The sequence below is a fragment of the Phodopus roborovskii genome, unplaced genomic scaffold (assembly GCF_943737965.1).
Source record: "Phodopus roborovskii unplaced genomic scaffold, PHOROB, whole genome shotgun sequence".
In the NCBI taxonomy this organism is placed as follows: domain Eukaryota; kingdom Metazoa; phylum Chordata; class Mammalia; order Rodentia; family Cricetidae; genus Phodopus; species Phodopus roborovskii.
This window is the reverse complement of record NW_026126469.1, coordinates 12,187,198-12,202,960: the sequence shown is the minus strand read 5'-3', so window position 1 is coordinate 12,202,960 and position 15,763 is coordinate 12,187,198. Positions and strand designations below refer to the sequence as shown.

Below are 15,763 nucleotides of genomic sequence, written 5' to 3'. Positions count from 1 at the left end.
TTTTAAAGTGAAAATCGGATTCTGGGTCCCTCCATTGTTTCATTTTTATGCATTTTTTAAAAAGCTCTTACGCAGACACTCTAAATTTTGTGTTAACTATGGAGTGAAATGAAGAAAATGCCTATTAAGAGCTAAGAGGGAAATGAGGGAGTAGGAAAGCATGCCTGATTCTCTCCAGGCTGTCCCCAGGTCGCCCACAGGACATCCCCCTCCGTGGTGAGGTGGCCTGCTAAGGCCCAGCGCTCCTCCTGGGGACAGGGCCATGAAACCGCCAGAGGGAGCTGCATGCCGGGAGGGGCGGAGCTGCTTTAAATCGCCGCGCCGGGCGGTTCTGCATCTCAGAGAACTCTGCCCCTTCTCGCTTCCAGACTCCGCGGCTGACCCGGACCAGAAGCCAGGAGCCTTGCCCGCAGCCACACAGGGAGCAGGGGTCCTAGCAATAACTTGTTCGCCGAGACCTCGCCACCTTCGGGAGCCCAGCTGCGCACCTTGCAAACTCAGCCTTCTGCACCTGCCACTGAGCCCGCGCGAGCCTTGGACAGAGCCATGGCCAATGCGGGGCTACAGCTGTTGGGCTTCATCTTGGCCTCGCTGGGATGGATAGGCTCCATCGTCAGCACTGCCCTTCCCCAGTGGAAGATTTACTCCTATGCTGGGGACAACATCGTGACCGCCCAGGCCATCTACGAGGGACTGTGGATGTCCTGCGTTTCGCAAAGCACAGGGCAGATACAATGCAAAGTCTTCGACTCCTTGCTGAATCTGAACAGTGAGTGCACTCTCCATTCCTCACCTCTCACAACTCTCTCCCCAAAGCCCACACCGCCTCCCAGGCCTCGGGAGGAGGGAGCCCCTGTTCTCTACTGTAGCTTCATTTATCCTGGAGCTGCCCTGTGATTATACGGAGTTACCCTCTCTTAAGTTGGTCAAAGCTTATTCTGAGCATGTGCTCTGTCGTGAGAAAACAGAAAGAACCCGAGCCTCAGGTCAAAGCCCTAGATTTGCCTTTTAAGTCACTGCTTGGCACCTTTGGTTCTTCTGGGTGTGATTTAGCCTCAAATTCCAATCAGGGTGGGAGGAGAATGGGAGAAGGTGAAACCACAGTGGAATTTGAACTCTTGGGCCTCTTCTGCACATTCTAATAGGGTTTGGTCAAGAAAACAGTACACTTTGGGTAGGTTTTCAAACCTTCAAAGTTAAGTAAATCATTCAGAAATACCAAATAAGGGATTTTCTGACTTTTGTCTCATGGCTAAGGTTAAATCTTGTGTCTTTTGGCTTTTCCTCCTTGGAACCTCTTGAGATTCCCTGAAAAGGCTGACTTTCCAACCTAGGGTCTACAGAAGAGGCAACTTGTGCAGTAAAAGTTTAGGACGAGAAGGCTAGTGGCATGTGGAGAGGGGGGCCACAGAGGAGAAAAGTTGTGAATAACCTGGCCAGTATGAAAAGATCTAGGGCACAGAAGGAGGCAGCCTAATGGGTGTCGCTCACAGAAGCAGATACCAGCTGGGAAGAAGGCTGGGAGGAAAGAGGAGTTTTTCCGTGTTTTCCCTTCTACAAAGCCATCTCCATGTAATGGCGTATCACTCCTAGTGTATGAAGTGCAAAAGGAGTATATAGACTTAAGTATTTCTTCAGGTCCTGGAGAAACAGATGATAAAATGCCTTCCCCTTCACATTTAGATAAAAAAAAATGTTGAGTGCTTTATCAGAGAGCCATTAAATTCCCACCTAAGTAATGCCATTCATGGGTGTTCTCTCTTCCTGGACACATCGCACTGTATGTGTCCTGTGAGTCTGTCCTACCCTTTAATTCACAGGAAGACCTCCCTTAGCCTTTGCCTAAACAAAGCTATCCCACAGTCCTCTGTGAAAGCTAGAGTCAATAGTGCTGGCCTTGTCCCCATCCTACCAGGGTTCTTCATCTACCCCAGCCAGTGCACTTCATTTTACAGTTATGAGAACTGCCACAAATCAGCTTGACACCCTGAGTCCCTGAAGAATTTAGTTAGCCAATATGGTTTTGTCCCCACATCTGGACTCCTGTATCAAAAGTAATCTATACATTTGGTAAGTGTGTCTTGGTATTACCTATCTTCCTGGGTACATTTGTACTGTTAACAATTGGGAAATCAGGAACATAGTGGCAGAAAGAGAAATGCACTTAAGGAAATGGTTCCAGGCCAGCACTTTGAGAACTGTACTATGGAGCTGGCAGGTGAGATGTGTTATGGGCAAGTCCAGAGAGCCTCCTTGCCAGTTTTGTTCTTCTAATCCAAATTCTTCATTTTATCAGGTTGAATGTTCTCAAATGGCTGGGTAGAGTAATAGTCCATACAGCAAATGCTCAAATCATCCCTACCCAGACTACTATACAACATGTCTTTCTATAGTTTATTCCTTGCTAATATAGTTATTATAGTTCCTAAAACTGACACAAGCAGCAAATATCCTTCCATCACAAGCATTTTCAGCAAGTGCCTGTGTGTTGATTTGTTTTAGCAGCAAACAGCTTCTGTCTTCTGTTTTGGTTAAAACCATAGTTTATTGAAGATGGAGTCCAGGGGCCTCTATCCCTAAAGCAATTCCCAGAGGCGTGAGCCTTGACTCATGTCTTCTCTCCCAGCTGAGCAGTGATTCACTCACTAGATGCCTTTGGACCAGGCCCAGAAAACTTGTCTCTGTTTCTGCACCTGAGCTGTGGTGTTCACGCCCACCTGATGAAGAGATTTGGTTGGTGATTCACTGGCCGGTTTTGGTGTATGTAGTTCCCTGACGCCTGGAGATGAAAAGGTTCATTCTCTGTGTGTGTGAGTAGCATGCCTTGTGAAGGGTACCTCTAAGGGATGCTTTGAGGTAAGAGGCATGGCTATGGGCTTCCTAAAATTATGCTTCCAAGCTTTGCCAACAGAGCCCACCTCATCTAAGTATCAAGAAAGAGTGTCAGTGTTTTGTAACAAGACATTCCAGGCTGCTTCTTCTGTTGTGTCTGGTATCAGTTGTGAAAACACATGACCCTTACACAACATGCACAGGAAGCAGTATTATTACACTGGATAGAGAACCACTGTATACAGCTGAAAGAGGCCATGTTGTATGTAGTTTGGGCCAAACAGTTTGAGAAAATGTAGCTGAAAATTTTCCTGGAGAAGCAATTGTTACACTGTGAATTATGGTCTGTAGCAGCCAAGACTGTTTCCTTTTGTGATATTTATTTTAGAATGATGACCCTTGCAGCTGAAATTTAAACATACAAAGGAAGGGACCAGGTGCAGTTCTAGTGTTTTTTTTCTTGATCCACTTCCCCCATCTCTCTTGGTTTTGTTTGAATTCTTAACATTGTGGGAAGCCAGTTGCCTAATTGTTCCACTTTAATAGCCAGCAGTGTTCGAAGACAGGGCTTTCCCAGGAGGCTGCATGCTGGGAGGTATCAGAGCAGAGGAGAAGTAAGCACTTTTGTAGGAATGCTGTTGTGAAGATCCAAGCACCAGACAAATGGGAGGTTATGCTAGCCTCTCTTTAAGTCTCATCTAGCCCTGAACTTCTGTAATTTGTTTATAAGCTACCCCAGCCTGTTGAACTTGCTCTGCATGAATCCACATGTGTGGAGGTGTGCTTAATGAGTATTGGTTGTCATGAGGCTTCCCAGCACTCTCACCGTGATGTCAGGCTGCATCAGAGGAGCAGAATCACTGACTTGGATGTCTGTGCAGCACAGGCAGAAAGGACAGCGGCCACTCAGGCTTCTCCAGACTCCTTTATGATGCTAAAAGGTGAACATTCCAAAAAAGCCATGGGTGTGAAGAGTGAAACAAAATGAAGCCAGAGCCAAGGCTCTAAGTGAAAACATGTTTATTTCCTGCCCCAGTTTGTACGATCCAGGGAGAGCCACTTAGACTAAGGTGGATTCAGCATTCAGAAAACAGGGCAGAGTAGGAGGAATAGAGGGATGAATCAAGGGTCCACTCATCTATTCAGCAAACCTGAGCCTGGCCCTATTTTCACTTGTAGGAATGCAGGGAAGACTCTAGCCAGTGTCAACTTTCTTTGTTACTAACTGCAGTGACTAAAGGAGAAAAAGCAAGCAGTTTAGCACAGGTTTCCTAGATCAGAGTGATAATTGTCATGGAAAAAGTTATTTGAGGTGAGGAGTGAGTGGGAGAGGTTCTCCGGAAGAGGAAAGGACAGTGGAAAACGGTGCAATTCCATTTTACTAAAAAACAAAGTAGTGCCATGGAAACAATAATTACAGGACATGCATTTAATACTAAGACATTTAAAAAAAATGATTGTCATGCTTTAAAGACAGAGAGAGAGAGAGAGAGAGAGAGAGAGAGAGAGAGAGAGAGAGAGAGAGAGAGATGGCAAAACTTCTCAGGATTGCCTGAGAGGTACCAAGCCCTCATCCTCTTGAACCACTTGGACCACAGATTGAATTTATGTGCTGATGGCCCACTTAGCCCACCAGCTCATGCACCTGTGGAACAGAAATGCACTTGTGAAACTTTGAACATTGGTAAAAGTGAGTGCCATAATAATCAAAGAATCTACAGCAGTGTACTCTGGCAGTCCATATAAGCTCATTTAGTTATGAGAAAGAAAGGGCATTTTGGCCCTAGTCTCACAGCAGGCAGTTAGTTTATCCCCAGAGACATATTAGGACTATGTGAGGGCAGAAATACCATTAAAATCGGGCTTGCTCATGATATAGGGATGGTAATAGGGAATAGCACAGAGCCAAGTACTTATGGGGATTCTACTGCTTGGAGATTGTCTTTAAGGTTAAGGGTGAAAAAATCCCTGCCTGTCTATGCATGTCTTTGCAAACTTTGGTTAAAATAACTGTAGTAGAAGGATGGTGTCTAACTCATTTCTTGTCTTATAAGTAGAGATCTTTGTAAGTATTTTTTTAATTATACTTTCAGGTTGAGAGTGGTGAGAACTCCTTAGGGGGTCTTTAAGCTGCAGAATTTCAATCTGGCTGAGTGTAATTAAAAGACTGCCTGCCTGTTTACTGCCAGTTAATGCTCAGAAACAATAGTGTAACTTTTCCAAGATTTGCTAGCCAGGTTTTTGGTTTTTTTTTTTTTTTTTTTTTTTGTTGTTGTTTGTTTGTTTGTTTTTGTTTTGTTTTGTTTTTTTCCATACACAATTTTAGTTAAAATGTTATAGAGCTAGCTACAAATTTAAAGGACCAAGAAAGAAATGTAAGTGCTACTAAGTATAGTGTAACAGTATATGGTATATAGTATATTTTGTAGCATTCATACTTCTCTAGCAACTTCTATGCTCTGCCTTCCTCATTTTGGTGACAGAGAAAGAAAGAAAAACACCCATCACAAGGGTTCATTGAATAGAGAACTTAGGAACTGTGTCAAGTCCAGTTTTCCCCTCTGCAAGAATTTCTAGCATTTTGGAGCCTAACTTAAGCTTAGCTTTACATACAAAAACTTTGGCATCCCTAGACCTTCAAAGGAGGTGTCTGTCAAATAAGTATGATTTTTGAAGATTTAGCTTAACATAAGTACATGCTTTCTATGTCACATAGCAGTTTTGAGGAGCACAGGCATCCTTCTAGTCCAAGCTCACTGAGAATAGTTTGAATGACGCACATGACTGGTCAAGAAGGGAGAGCAGCTTCAGATGGAAGCCATCCAGGTGTCAGCACCCAGCAGCAGTTCAGACTTGAGGCTCTGACTCAAATGGCTTCCACAAGGCCGTCACTGGAAAACATTCACCCAGCCCAGCTGAAAACTCCAGTTGAGAATGTGTCTTCACGCAAAGTGGTCACAACCTTAGAATAATAGTGTCTTTGCCTCATTATAGGTGCTGTTACAATTTTCCACCATTGTCTGTGGTGTGTGAGAAAGCTTATATTATTTTTATACTTTCTGCTCATATCATTTCGGTTAGTAGTTACCCCGATGTCTCCATTTGATACCAGTCTAACAAAAAGCCGAGGATAATTCATAACTCTGTGGCTTCCAGATGTAAATGGAAAATGTTGCTTTGCAAACCAGCGTTCTTATTTTGTACTGCTTCATTATGTTCTAAAATGAAATAAGGCCCCTCATCTCTATGGTTCTGTAGTTATAAAATATATTGTTCTTTGGCTCCATGTCTGTATGTTGGACACTGTTCTATGAGAAAAGAAAGCACTGTAGGGTTGTTTCATTTCTCCTTAACTTTGCCAAAGTAGCAAATAAAAAAGTAATAGTGTGAAGCACAGATGCCTTCTTGATAATTTAAAGGTGAAATTTTTGTGAAAGTAGAGGTGGATGACACATTCATAGGCTGTACCTAAGTGCTTCTTGAATAATAAAAAAACAAAAACCAGATGTTTCATAAACTTGATTCTTGAGACTGATATTCAGGAGGCTCCTCCTGAAAGATGTTTTGTGCCCAGTGCTCAGACCTGTGGAACTGGTGGCCTGTGCTTTGACTTCATGAGTGTAGTCTGGGTGGGAGCTGTGCAACAGGCCCAATTTCTACAGAGATCAAAGACACCAAGAGAAGTCATCCATAGAGAGTTGAAAAACAAGTTAATTGTGACAAAATAAAGAAGAGGTGTCTGGGAAAGAAGAGGCTATATATCTCTGTGAAGGGCTACCATAACATTGGTGTTTTCTAATTATATTGTTCCTACACTCAGGGTAAGAGTCAGGTCACCCGCCTTAGGATCCTCCAATGACTTCTCATTACATTTGAAATAGACTCTGAACTCCTGACCATGGCCAACAAAACTTTAATGTATATGGTGCATGTGTATGTAGGTATGTCTGCATAAGTGATGTGTGTGTGTGTGTGTGTGTGTGTGTATACATGCACACACACATATACACATGTGTGTGTGCCTTCTGCCAACCTTGATAAATGTCAGTCCACTTCCCACCATGTCATTTATATGTAGGATAACCAGTTACCCCAGTTTAATCAGGATCCAGGTCTGGACTTTTCATTTAAATACAGAGTAGCCTGGGCAAACCAGCAGGCTCTCCTCCAGACACATGGATCCCTTTATTGACTGCAGCATCTTCCCAAATGCTTTCCTTCTGTGCTGAACATTGGAACCAGATCTGACATCTGTACTTTATAAGAATGTAATTATCTATTTGTTTTTCATGTTTTTCGTTTGTTTGTTTGTTTTTCCTAGTAAGAAAACAGCTGCCCTTGCAACTACTGCTAATAAATTAGAAGGAAGTGAACGTTTTAACTGAGAGTCCTTGGGGCTTTCCTCTTCATACCACAGCATGGGGTGTGATTCCAAGGAAAGTTTTTGAGTGGTCATGTGAACAGCTTTAGTTCCTAGTAAAGCCATGGGTATGGAACATAGCTTTGATCCTGTCGTTCCTTTGTCACCATGGAACCCATGCACACCTCTCCTGCTCTTCTGCCCACTTATGATAGAGCCGATGAATATGACGGAAGAAGTAGAGAGTGTAGTGTTTTGCATTTTGATGAAAGAGTAAAAATTGTTGCCAAATATCACTGAAACTCTGTGAAAATGCATTTGATGCAATTTAGGAAGGAATTAATGTAATTCTGCCATCGGTTGTGATAACAAGGATAGAAATGGGAGTAAGTGAAAAGAACATGGTGTTCCAAGGGTGTTTTTGTGGAATTGAGATTAGTAACCTAACTGCTTAGTCTTGAAGTGGGAAGACCAATCCTGTGTACACATTAAGTATCTTGGGGTTGTCAGCATCATGTTCACCTCTGAAGACAACAAGGGGCAAACTGTTCTTCTAAGTCACTCAGTAGGGGTGTTATCCTTCATAAAATACTGACATGGTCCTAAATAATATTAGGTAGTTTTTCCAAGATCCTAGTTTTTTGCAACCTACCATTTCTGGTGTTAAGGATATAATACAATGATGTTTAGTTGAAATAATAAATGAATCTGTAATTTAAAGACATCCTAACCAGTGCACCTCCACACACACACACACATACCATATATTGTTATACCACAATGTTGGCTTTCAGCTTTTATTCCTTAGGAGACACACTGGCTCAATCTCTCAAACCTATCTCTGGTAATAGCACAACACAAGAAAGATAGGAACAGGGACTTTAACAAATTGGCAGACACCTGAGAAACCTCTGACATTATAACATGAAAATTTTGTAGTTTTAAAAACTGGTGGTGCCATTTTCTATGAATCTACTGCTATTCTCCAAGTTACCATCTTAAAGATTGCCTTGACATCAATGTTAGCAGGCTATATCCTTCCCTACTCAACCTCTCATAACTGGGGATAAAATGTTGCTTATCTAGCCACGGTCATCTCTGAAAATATCATTTATCATCCATATTCACTTTTTTATGAAGGATAAAGATTATAGTCTAAAAGTAGTGACTAGTACTAAACATGTATTTTAAGACATTTAATTACAAATGGTAACCATTAAGAATAATGTGATGACTGTTAGTTCAGAATCTAAATACACAGGTGGTGATGATTACATATTCAATTCAGTGAGACCAATTCAGCTGGTTCGTTATTATTTTTTCAGTTGATTTTGAATTTAATCACTGAAGTCCTAGCCATCCCACTGACTCTCTGCTCATCTTTCTAGCAACAGTTCTGGTGGCTACAGCAGAAGTGTCCCTACTGTTCTTTGTCCTTCAGACTCCTTGCTCACTTTTCTCCCTCCCAAAGAACACTGAAATACAGCCTGTCTCCCACTGTTCTTCCCTTACTGTCCAGGCAGGATTTTTACATGTTCTGAATGTTTCCTCTCAGGTACTTTGCAGGCAACTCGTGCCTTGATGGTGATTGGCATCCTCCTGGGGCTGATTGCAATCTTTGTATCCACCATTGGCATGAAGTGCATGAAGTGCTTGGAAGACGATGAGGTGCAAAAGATGTGGATGGCTGTCATTGGGGGCGGAATATTTATCACTTCTGGTAAGAGACCCTTCCTCCTTTACCGACTTTTCTCAAGTGTGGTTGGAAATTCAGTTTTCTAGTGTTTAGTTTCTTTACTTTATGTTATATTCATTGTACTTGGATGTTTTTAAAGTATCTTCTCATTTCATTTGTAAGACACTTTACAGATACCGTCAGGGCCTTACATTCAGCTGGCTTTCATGTTCTCAGTAAGAATCAAATGAAAAGTTGACATGTGGGCACTTTTGTCAGGTACAACCATGACTCGTGTGCCCACTTGTTTCTTAGGCTCAGTCTCTTCAGATTCGGAAAGATATTTGATACTTAGCAAAAGTGTCTGGACCAATTTTATGTGATTCAGAATACGCTATTTGGCAGTGGTGGCACATGGCTATGATCCCAGCATGAGAGAGGTGAGTGTAGGGAAATGTTGAGTTCAAGGCCAGTCTCAGCCACATAAGACGCCCCCCACACACACACACACATACAAAGTCTCCACATTATAAAGGAACTTAGAAAATGTTAAAGTGTTTCCATGTATCTAGGTGTCTAACATAAGGAAGCCTGCTAAAATGTGAATAATGAGAATGATACTGGTTTGGGAAAGACAGGATTGGAGAGAGTGGAAGAAGATAAAGATAACATTGTAGATGGATGGAGCTAATTCCACAATAAACTTCATGTACTGATGAATCAGATAGCAGATAGGTCCACTGGAGGGTAGCAGATGGAATATTAACAAGGTGGGGTATGTAGTTAGCCTAACTAAGGAAGGAAACTGCAAAAAAGAATCTGAAAACTGTTAACAAAATAGCTTATGTGTCGCACAGAAAACAAAAAGCATTTTCTGCTTTATTCAAATGTTGACTAACTCATTAGGTTATATGTTTAAGGAACAAAGAAATCTAAATGATGGACACCATTTCAGAACTTTCTAAGAATATTTTAAATATGATAGATATTATATTGTAGCTATGCTATTGATTATTTTTATATGTAGACACCATATAATACATAGATTGAGCAATAGGCTATTATGTAAATCCCATGCTCTGTATGTACATAATGATCGATTACATTGGTTATATTACTACTAAAAAGAGAATTGGATCCTATCTCTTTATTTCTCCTGTTGGAAGACGACTATTGACTTTAGAGCCAGCATAGTATGTGGACTTAGCCAGTAATAGAGGCAGAGTGCGACTTTGCTGAAGATGTAGTTAAAGTGACCAGATGCTCAGTTAGTCCAAACACCAATTATCTCTTACCAGAAAGAAATACACTTTTATTCCTAAGTTTTAAATTTACATCAACAGACTGTATTGTATTGTACCACACCCATACCCATGATTCCCACTGCAATCCAGGATGTCCCGAGAAGTTCAGGTTGAAGAGCATGTACATGATTAGTTTGCACAGACAACCAGAGTGACCTTATGTACCATCAAATACTAAAATAGGAGTTACTTACCTTCTTCTTAAAATCAGTTTTTAATTTGACTTTTTATGTGAATTTATTCCATGGATCATGGTATTTTGAAATGTAGATGTATTCTACAATAGGTAAATTAAGCTGTTTGTACATTTTGCCTCATACACTGTGGAATAACACTTTTCAACCACTAATACAGCATTTCTTCTTTTTCTCATCCTTCTCCTTCTCTTTCTTGTTTGTTTTTCAAGACAGAGTTTCTTTGTGCTGATTGTCCTAGAACAAACTCTATACTCCAGGCTGTCTTTGAACTCACAAAGGGCCACCTGTCCCTCCTTAGTGCACCACCTGGATATTCTCTGGCATTTTTAAGGACCCTGTAGTCACTGTATCATAAAAGAAATCTCTCAGACTTATTCTTATTTTCTACTTGAAAGTTTATAATTTAGACATCACATAAACACTATAATGAGTAGCATTGCCCAACTAATTTCCTTCCATTATTGATTGCAGAATATTAGTAATAGAGCTCAGTTATATAAATCAACCCAGTGTGTCACCTGACCAGATGATTCCAATATTACACATTGCCTTAAACCTGGGATAGGAAGACTCTGGATGCTCTGGCTCATTCTGTGAGAGGTTTTACTTCCCATCATAGTTAGCTCTGTTTTTGCCGCTGGATCCAAGCCTAAAAATCAATTTTAAACTTGTCAAGAAAAATGCAGGAAGATTTTCATCTTACTTGTTGTAAGCAGTTCTCTGCTAACGTGAACAAACATTTTTTCAAAAGTAGTTTCACACACTAAACTATAGTACTGCAGAGCTTTGACAGAGGTTTTGAACAAGATGGACCAGTTGGATTGTTCCTGAAGAACAGTATTTGTGCCAGTGGCCTTGGACTATAAATAAATAAGATGTCGTAAATAGCATAATCTCAGTCCAACTTCAATCTAATTTCTTTGTAATTCTTCGCAGAACAGTTGGAATGAATCATATCTAAGTCAAATTGATTTCCATACTAATAAAATAAAATGTCAGCACTCTTGATGAGATTTCAATTCTTATAGAATACAATTAGGTTTAATAGTCTATGGATTGGGTTTTGTTTTGTTTTGTGTTTTGCTCAGTGTCCCATCGTGATTAATGGCTTTGCTTTGAATTTTCATAGGTCTGGCGATTTTAGTGGCCACAGCATGGTATGGAAATAGGATTGTTCAAGAATTCTATGACCCTATGACCCCTGTCAATGCCAGGTAATGCTAATCATGCATAAAATGTCTCATTCTCTGAAAAAAAAAAAAAAAAAAAAAAAACACCCTTTTTGTCTTCAGCAGACTCCTGCCAGTGCCTTAGTTCCTCAGATTTGCTTTCAAGAATTGTATGGAAATTTATGTCAAACAATTTAAATGTCCTGTGACTCGTGTTAAAATGAATTGGGTAATTGCTTTAACAGCCAGTACTGCTGACAAAATGCACTTCAAAGGAGAAATGTTCTAAGCTGGATTTTAGCCAACAATATATCACATCTTCTTTCTTCCCCACATATGAACAAATACGTTAGTGTATTGGACATGTTCTTCTTGAAATGTATTATGATATTTCTAATACCTATGATCACTTGTAACTAATATACAGGTTCATGACTTATTGAAAGAAATACAACCACCATAGTGGTTAACAAATAGTGCTTCATTCCCAATAGTTTCCACTTGAAGCCATGATGTATTTTTCTAATACATTCAGAGGCCACACTAAAATTTTGTGTTCCATTACTACTACAAAATTGACTTTACAAGGGTCACCTTTCTTTAATAGTTCAAGTTTTGCAAGTTCAGGACCTGAGTCTTGGCTCTCGGGTAACATTGTTCTTTGATCAGGGACAAGGCTTATTGTCTCACTGTCTTCCCATCTATAAAGCTTAATGACTACATTCAAAGCTAGGATGTTAAGATGTAATTACTGTTTGTGAGTGCTAGGGTGAGCGAATGAAAAATCCCAGTGTTTGCAGAGATAAATGTGTGTCTTTTTACAGTCACCCACGGACAGAAGAACATAGGCTACTGCAGTTGTTGGAGCCTAGCCCATCCTGTAAGATTTATGATGTAGGAGGAACAGAAACAGCCAGAGCTCAGTGGGCCACATTTTCAGCAGAGTAATAATACTAGGAGCACATAAGAAAGCATTTTATGAATTGCCAGGCTCTGGGTACTTGTTATTGAGTGATGGCACATTACCCTGAACACCCTCCAGGGAAGCAAGTGAGACAGTCTGCTTTGAGGGAATAAACCATGGGGGAGAGGTATAGCTGCCAGTCCTGAGCTGCAGCAGTCGAACTTGCATTGGGACTGTGACTTCCATAGCCAGCCCTTTTCTCTGTGTGATGTCCATAGTCAGCCACAGGTTCCTCATCCCAAGAATGTGGGTTAATATGTCCACCTGGCATTGTTCAACCCTGAATCAGCCCAGGGATATTCAGATGCTTTTCTTTCAAAATATAAATTTTATACTTTATTTTAACTAGGTTATCGGGTCACTAATAACTTTTGTTATGGAAGTGGTTGTTATTTGAGGGTAGTAGACTTCCCAAGCAATAAACTAGGACTGTGGCCCAGTCCCCACTTCTCAAGTGTCTAAACATCCTTTCTAGACCTCCTTTGCTTAGAAAGGACTTTGGAAATGTTTGTGTAATTAAATTGGTGTATTGCATGTTGTATTGCTGATGTGGTGCTGCAAATGATTGATAATTACAACGTAAACATTATTTCACAGATGTACTCACAAACTGCAGCTCCCCAGGGATCATGGGAATTATTTGATTTTCTTCTTTTGCCAATGCTCCTCATAGCAGCACGGTGCTGTCTTTTCTTTCAGGTATGAATTTGGCCAGGCCCTCTTCACTGGCTGGGCTGCTGCCTCCCTTTGCCTCCTGGGAGGTGCCCTACTTTCTTGCTCCTGTCCCCGGAAAACAACCTCTTACCCAACACCACGGCCTTATCCCAAGCCAACACCTTCTAGTGGGAAAGACTACGTGTGACAGAGGTGAAGAGAATCAACTGAAGCAAATACAAAACGGACATTGAAACTAGTATTGACATTGAGGCCTTAAACTGTTGACTATGGTTATCTGAACTGCAGTATAACAAAGGAAGCATATTTTTATACATCCCTGTGGCTATGAGGGGCTTGGCTGTGCCTTACCATCTTTCCTGAGTACAGGAAAGAAGCCTTTGCTGTTAAATTGCTGCTTCCCACTGAGTAATCCCACTCAAATGAGGGAAGGGTGCTCCTTAAGTGTGTATAAATATGTATATATACATATTTTCTATTAAAGCATAGACAGTTAAAAACCTCTTACTCTCCTTATATTGGTACCAGCATACTTAAAATGACTCAAAATATATACAATCCCATAGTGACTAAATAAGCCTACTGATGTATTTTTCCTTTTCTCTATTAACGTATATGATCAGTCAGATATCATCTCTTTGATCAACATTTAGTGTCCTAGCCATAAGACCAAACTTCCATATCAACTCTAACTTTGTCCCTTTTCCCATGTGTATTCTTCACAACAACATATTTAAGTTTTGTTTTACTCTAACAACAATTGCTCTTTCAGCCTATTACTTTGAGGTTTGTTTCTAACTCCCGAATCTAATAATGAATTTCACAGCCCATACTTGAAGTTTAAAACAAGCACAAATCACTTAGTGCTTCCATTTCTGAGCTGTGAAAGCAAATCTTCCGGATAGGTGATGTGTTTTTTGCTGACCTTCCCTGACAGTCCTTGCACTTTGGTCCCTAGCCGTCTTGTTTGCTTTGAAAATATTTGTTTTTCTGAGTGGCAATACTGCTAACTCTGTTGTTGGAACAGTTTTATTGATTGAATTTTTCAGATACTTATTCACTCTTCCATAGTCTGCAAACTACGTTTTTTTTTTTTTTTTTTTTTTCCTTCCTTGGCTACCTTGTTTTCTCATGTATAATTATCATGTATGGTTTAGCTCTTCCCAGAGAGGTGTGGTCTGTTTATCTACACAAAGTGCTAGACTTGCAAGAGTGATAATATAGTGACAAATATTCTCTCTATAGCTGTGAGCAATTTACAGTCTTTATACCTCTTTTCCCATCTGTCAAATTGGGATAATTACACTTAACCAGCTGGTAGAGGTAATGCGAGTATTAATTAGTTGATATGACTCTCATTCTTTGAACATGAAATATGCCTAAGCAGTGTTTTTCCTTGCTCAATTAACAGTTTTGAAGTCACTGAATAAAAATGTACACACACACACCTTCACGCTGCTCAGTATCTTTCTTTTTTCATGAGTCTATTTCCTCCCCTTTAGCTGTGCCTGGCTTACTCAGCTCAGTGCTTTCATTTTGACAAATGCTCTTACTATTCTGATCTGTAGGAAAGGACCTTCAGCAGAGTAAGATGATGCAATCAAAAGGGTGTTGACATTGACGTTTTGAGACCTCGATTTGAATCTTGGTGCTATCACTTAATGACTGACTTACTTGGCTGCCCTAAATGTATTGCTACACCTATACAATGAGTTCAGTAACTCCTGCCATGCCTATGTCACTGGATTCAAGAGGGGACACATGGAAACATGGTTTTATGAGGGGAAACATGTTGCTGTAGAGAAATTAAGGAATTTATGTTAATAGGTTTCGTGGTTATTTCAAACAACTGGAAAGAGGAAATTTTTATTTGGTTTTCTTTCCTTAACAAGCCTCTCAAACAATAAGCTACTAAAGCTCACTAAGTTAAACTGATCTGGAGTCTTTAAAACTTTTTGTTGTTTGAGGCAGTGTCTTGGTCTGTGGCCTATGCTGGCCAAGAACTCCTAAGTTCCAAAGGTCCTTGTGCATCAGCTTTCCAGCTGTTAAGATGACATGCATAAGCCCTATCCCCCATCATATCTTAATTTCTTTAGTCTTTGAGTAAGCAAATATAATGGAGGAATGCATACAAATAACACTTGCCAAACTATGTTACATAGAGTTCTATATTCCAAAAATAATCCCATAGAAGTTTGATGTCAGAACTTAACACAGTATTGATATTTTTATACCCTATTATCAAACCTGGAAACAGACCAATTGATATTTGGGAACTGTGATGGGAATTTGTATAAAGCATTACTCTTTTTCAATAAATTGTCGTTTTTTTAATGAAAAATAAAAGCTTCATGGCTTGTTTTCTAGTCATGTATTTCAAGACTGTTACTGTGTGTAAGAAGCAGATACGTGAAAAAGGACACTGCTCGCAATTTACGGTCCCAGGGAAAGTCGGGTTCCATCTTTGGGGTCTTGGTCTCATTAGTAAATTAATTTAGAAGCAGACTTAAAAGGTAGCTCAAGGACATTTTGCTTCTTTGTTTGAGAGAAATATAATTAACCAGACAAGCTACAAATTATGACAGTT

General features: G+C 40.3%; 1 protein-coding gene across 1 annotated transcript; it reads left to right on the top strand.

Moving 5' to 3' along the window:
- Positions 1 to 424: 424 nt before the first annotated feature.
- Cldn1 (claudin 1) lies at positions 425 to 15,542 on the top strand. The gene is made up of 4 exons (XM_051191245.1): positions 425 to 769; positions 8,748 to 8,912; positions 11,498 to 11,582; positions 13,201 to 15,542. Exons 1-4 carry the CDS (start codon positions 547 to 549, stop codon positions 13,361 to 13,363), a joined length of 636 nt encoding a protein of 211 aa, XP_051047202.1. The 5' UTR covers positions 425 to 546; the 3' UTR covers positions 13,364 to 15,542.
- Positions 15,543 to 15,763: the final 221 nt, after the last annotated feature.

Excerpts from the sequence above, each read along its gene's own strand:
- Cldn1 (XM_051191245.1), top strand. The coding sequence starts at position 547 with ATGGCCAATGCGGGGCTACAGCTGTTGGGCTTCATCTTGGCCTCGCTG. Across the intron at positions 770-8,747 it reads CTCCTTGCTGAATCTGAACA|GTACTTTGCAGGCAACTCGT; the intron begins GTGAGTGCACTC and ends GTTTCCTCTCAG. Across the intron at positions 11,583-13,200 it reads ATGACCCCTGTCAATGCCAG|GTATGAATTTGGCCAGGCCC; the intron begins GTAATGCTAATC and ends CTTTTCTTTCAG.